Consider the following 5,068-nt stretch of genomic DNA (forward strand, 5'->3'; position numbering starts at 1 on the left):
GAAAAAAAATGTTTGCGCAACTAAAACTTTAGTCGGCAATTGACCTATTAGCGACAATTTCCGTTTTAGTCACCAAAATTAATGATTTTAACGACTAATTATTTTGTCGGCAAAAGTATTAGTCATCTTTCCCAACTAATCAATTGGTTGCCAAAACAAAAAAAACAAGATCAACATTTGGTCGCCAACATCTAACAAAATAACATGTAATTCATAATAATTCATCCAATTCATTCAATATAATATGTAATTTGCAAGCTTCATTCAAATCAACTGAATCATGAACAATCGACAAAATATAAATCATCCAAGCCTAAACTTGTTTAATAAAAGTCATCAACTATTATAAACTTTCATCCACAAGTAATTTCAAAGATACATATTCCTCCAATTAAAAATCCACTTGTAATCTATATAATTATCCAAGTCACATCCATCTAGCATAACAATTTAAAACATAACAATTAGTTGTTATTATGTTTTAAATTGTTATCCATGCTCAGCTATCAAAAAATATACACACTAGTAGTCTATCTAAATATTTTTCATACAACATTCATCCAAAAAAAATAACTACTACTCCTCCCAAATATTTTCCATACACATCTATTCAAAAATATATATTCCTTCCAAAAATGCTTATAGTGCCCATTAGTCCTGTACAATTTAGCTTTGTGCACATGATCATCCATCTGTACCAAAGAAAATGAGAAATAATGTCAGATAACTTTTGGTTAAAAATATTTGCACATAACTTTATTGTAAAATTGGACAAAAAATATTTTTTCTACATGGAAAGTAAAGGAAACATTAACAAATTAAATGACAATCAATACCATTTTGTAAATTAAACATCATTCATATGTATATATCAATTATAATTATTGTTCCACAATATGCCAATATTGACCTATGCTTCAACAATGGAAACTAAGTTAAATGAAAGACTATATATACCTAAAAATTAATTGAGGCAAGGCCCGAACACCCAATAAAAAGTCTTTGCTAACACAAAGATACGTTATCATGTAGCTTTCACATTAACTTCTTGTTTTGGCATGATTCACATTGAAAATTACAAAGCATTAAATTGGGGGCCATATTAGAATTATTATTCTATGGAGAGATAAAGAGAAAAGAGATAGTACAAAACCTCCGAAGCCAGTCTAATCCTAATGATACTGGCAGATCCAGAAAATACACCAAATCCGCCTAAAAAGAGGGTCATTGTCCCAGTCCACACTTGGCCCAAGCCCGATATATGGATGGACCAAGATGGTTTATATAACTCAATCACACCACACAAATGGTGCTCATGACAAACAAAATAAAGCAACAATGCACTAAAGACACTTTCAATTAATAATCATGACAAAACTAGTAGAAATTTCAAAACTAAATGTTATAGGATTCTCTAAAGTTTCACAATTTAGATAACTAAACAACTAAGATCCTACTTGACCAAGCACTGAGATTTAGCTTATGATGAGTTTTCACATTTCATGGCATGAACATGCAAGCTACAACCCAATAAAGAGCTGTCTTTGTTTGAATGAATATTGATATCTTGATGATGATGATGATTTTGACACTGATGAAACTTTTAAAGGGCAATATCTTGCTTTGAAATTTTACAATGGCATGTTAGCTAGTTTACAAAGATTATTCTGCATGCACTTAACTTCAATGAAATTAGAATTCATGCACTTAACTTCAATGAAATTAGAAGTCACTGAGGGAGCAAAGACATCGTGTAGTTATCTAGGTCAAGTTTAGTCTTTATTGATACTTGGGACCGGTGGATAGGGTATGGACTTGATTTAACATAATTTGTTCAGAGTGGTTGTCTTTAGGTTCGCAAATTCACAACCTCAAAATTAATAAACAGTGTTTTAATCACAAAATCAGTGATCTATGGATAGAACAAAAACATCTTGTCTGCAATTTAGCTTAATTTGTTTTAAGTTGTTAGTTGTCCCATATTCGAAATCACAACAACAAAATTAATAAGCCTAATCAGTGATTTATCTGTCAGTAGAAAATTTTATATGTAAATCTACCATGGAAAATGGCGCTACTGATTATAAGAAGTTGAATTCCCACTAATATAACATTGCATGTCGCAGATATGACCATTTCAAATAGAAGAATTGCACAAATGCCAACAAGAACCTTCATGTACAATTCTCCAAAACCCATCAAGAAGATGAGAAGCTCATCACACACATCAGTAGCCATGGCCATGGCTGTTGGAGTTCTGTTCCTAAACTAGCAGGTATGAATTCTACTTGTTATTTCTTGTCTCATTTCAAGAGAGGGATAGAAGAAGGAAATCGAATACAGGTGCTGAGCTTGGCTGATCCCTAAGAGTCTGGTGTTATTTCACTGCACTATAGGACTTGCTCAAGATCTATTTTATACTTAGTATTGTCATTTCTAGAAATCAATGACTGGATTTTGGAACAAATATTGAGTTTAACGGTGACACAAGTCACGGACAATCAAAATATCAGAAATAAGATTAAGTAGACATCATTTGTCACCCACTAATCTAACTCTGCACTACCGCAATATAAGATTCATCATTGGTTGGTGATACTTTTAATATTGTCATGTAATAATACCATTATACCCAATATTTGTTCTAATTTTATTGTTGAGATATTGCAGGCTTGCAAAGGTGCGAAAAGAGTTGTAGACTAAGGTGGATAAATTACTTGAGGCCAGATCTCAAGAGGGGTTCTTTTACTGAGCAAGAAGAGAGAATCATCATTGATGTTCATAGAATTCTAGGCAACAGATGGGCTCGGATAGCCAAACACCTCCCTGGTAGAACTGACAATGAAGTCAAGAACTTTTGGAACTCATGCATCAAGAAAAAGCTCATCTCACTTGGCTTAGATCCAAACACTCACAATCTTCTCTCTCCCCATCAAACTACCACCAATTTGTTTTGGTGCTGTTTCCAATGTTTGGCCCCGAATGGGTTGTTTTCCCCTTTTTGCCTCACAATTTGTTCTCTAATATTCTCATAACACGTTTATTTGCCTTGACTTTGAACATAAATATAATGCAATTTGGTTAACACACTTACCCATTACCATAAGTAGCTATGGTGGGGACTTTGATGGATTGAGCTTTTCCAAAACTTGCGCCAACGTGCTCTGAAGTCCAAAAATCTGCATCTGCATCTCCTCACGTTGTCTTGCATTCTTTGCCTCTTTCATTTGTTGCTCCTCTTCCTTTTTTTACTGCTCCTCTTCCTTTTTTTTCTGCTCCTCACGGTCACTCTGCTGCTCCGCACGCAGTATCTCCAACTCGGATGTAAGCCTTTTCAAGTGCTCCTCACGTGCTTGTGATGCCACATTCGACCCAACATCACAAGACGAGGGCTTTGGTCCGACCCCAAAACCTCTCAAGTATCCCTTCTTCTTCCCCAGCACCACTCTTGATATATCCTCTTGTGTCATCGGTGTTCCAGACTCAATAGACTCATCCCGCACCATTGTCATTTGCTCCTGTAATTGTGACATATAACTATTGTTAATATAAATCAAACACAGTAGTTACTATAAGTGTCCAAATGATTGGAATAGTTACATGTAAATCATAGCATATAGGATCAATCCATTCTTTTGTCTTCTTGTTCTGATGAGTGTTCTTGTAGAAATTGCAAATATCTGGCAACAAGCCACCGTTTTCCTTCACCTGTGATATGCCAAATACCGATATCAACACTAACATATTAAATATGTGTGGATAAAGTTAATAAAATCAATGACACACATCTCACCGCAATGCTCATCGCCGCCGGAAAAGATCGCGACCCACTACTATGATTGTAGGGTAGCTTGCTCCTATTTAGTTTGCCGGCATCGTAGCGAGGCTACATAATCCAGATTATAACGGTTTGTTACATATATAGTTAAACAATGATAAAGAGTACTAAGTAATAACTAAATCATAACATACCTTGTTTTTAGGATCCAACCATACTTGGTCAATCAAATTCTTCCAATCATCGGATTGTACTCCTTTGTATGGATGAGCATAGGGATCAATTCCCGCATCCACAAGCTTCTCCCATTTCTTCTTCATTCTGCACTTCCAATCTTTATATAACACATAACACTTCTTTTCCACAACTTTTTGGGATAGTGAATTATCCTCGTAATTATCCCCAATCTCAAATTTATCCTACAATCAATACAAACACAATAAGTAACTTAACTTATGTAATGTGAAATTGACTACGGAAGCTTAACATCTACCATCCATACAGTCCACCTAAACTGGATTTAGCAGCAACCTGACAAACATTTATAATGTGCATCTTCATACATTGCCATCGTTTAAATGGAATACCATTATACTATGTTCGTAGAAAAATAACGATTTAAACATAGACATGTGGTTGTGGGTATCAAAATAATTTTACTTGAATCGGCATTTTCTGTAATGATATGTTTATCAGACATGTATGCAGAATCCAATTTCACAGAGCCTGTGATTGTCCTGTTGGTTAACAAGGCACTCACTAAAAAGACTAAATGGTTGTCCTACGTATGTGGTCAAGAATAATATGTCATGTACTTTATGTAGGTTGCATTGCTCTTAACTTCCATTGGAATGATAAAATAATGAAGAGAAGTTTATGGTAAGTAACTTTAAAAAAGCTATATCAACAAACAAAAAAATAAAGGAAACCACGGGACCTTAAACAATTTCATGTACCAACATGATTCATGAATAAGTTGGAATGGGCTGCTTATTTATAGACACCCCCTCCCCAAAAAATCTAAGATGGAATGGGCTGCTTATTTATAGACACAAGTTGAAACAAATGAGCTTTTCATCTCTTCACTGCTTTCAAGCTTCGAAAACCAACAAAGTAAAGAAAGAAAACAAATGAGCTCCTATATGCACATTATAAAAGCACTGTTTCCATCATCCACACAGACTATGAAAGCAATTTAATCATACCCGGACAGCTTGTACAACAGCAGCTTTTGTCGCTGGCTCAGCAACAGTCCAACTCTTAACGCCTTGAATGGGGCACATCCTCCTA

The 5,068-nt window shown here is 34.9% G+C and overlaps 1 protein-coding gene across 1 annotated transcript; it reads right to left on the reverse strand.

Moving 5' to 3' along the window:
* Positions 1–391: 391 nt before the first annotated feature.
* LOC145823396 (uncharacterized) lies at positions 392–4,151 on the reverse strand. Its single transcript, XM_082922941.1, has 5 exons — positions 3,973–4,151; positions 3,794–3,886; positions 3,601–3,708; positions 3,095–3,518; positions 392–692 (listed from the first exon to the last, which is right to left on the reverse strand). The coding sequence occupies exons 1-4, from the start codon at positions 4,096–4,098 to the stop codon at positions 3,249–3,251; spliced, it is 597 nt and encodes a 198-aa protein (XP_082779067.1). The 5' UTR covers positions 4,099–4,151; the 3' UTR covers positions 392–692; positions 3,095–3,248.
* Positions 4,152–5,068: the final 917 nt, after the last annotated feature.

This window comes from Camellia sinensis, chromosome 4 (assembly GCF_055761805.1).
Source record: "Camellia sinensis isolate YWXY chromosome 4, ASM5576180v1, whole genome shotgun sequence".
In the NCBI taxonomy this organism is placed as follows: Eukaryota; Viridiplantae; Streptophyta; class Magnoliopsida; order Ericales; family Theaceae; genus Camellia; species Camellia sinensis.

Bases quoted from the DNA above. Each gene is read 5' to 3' on its own strand.
- LOC145823396 (XM_082922941.1), bottom strand. From the start codon at position 4,098: ATGAAGAAGAAATGGGAGAAGCTTGTGGATGCGGGAATTGATCCCTAT. The intron at 3,709-3,793 runs GTGAGATGTGTG...GGCATATCACAG, and splicing joins CGGCGGCGATGAGCATTGCG to GTGAAGGAAAACGGTGGCTT. The intron at 3,519-3,600 runs GTAACTATTCCA...TCACAATTACAG, and splicing joins CTATATGCTATGATTTACAT to GAGCAAATGACAATGGTGCG.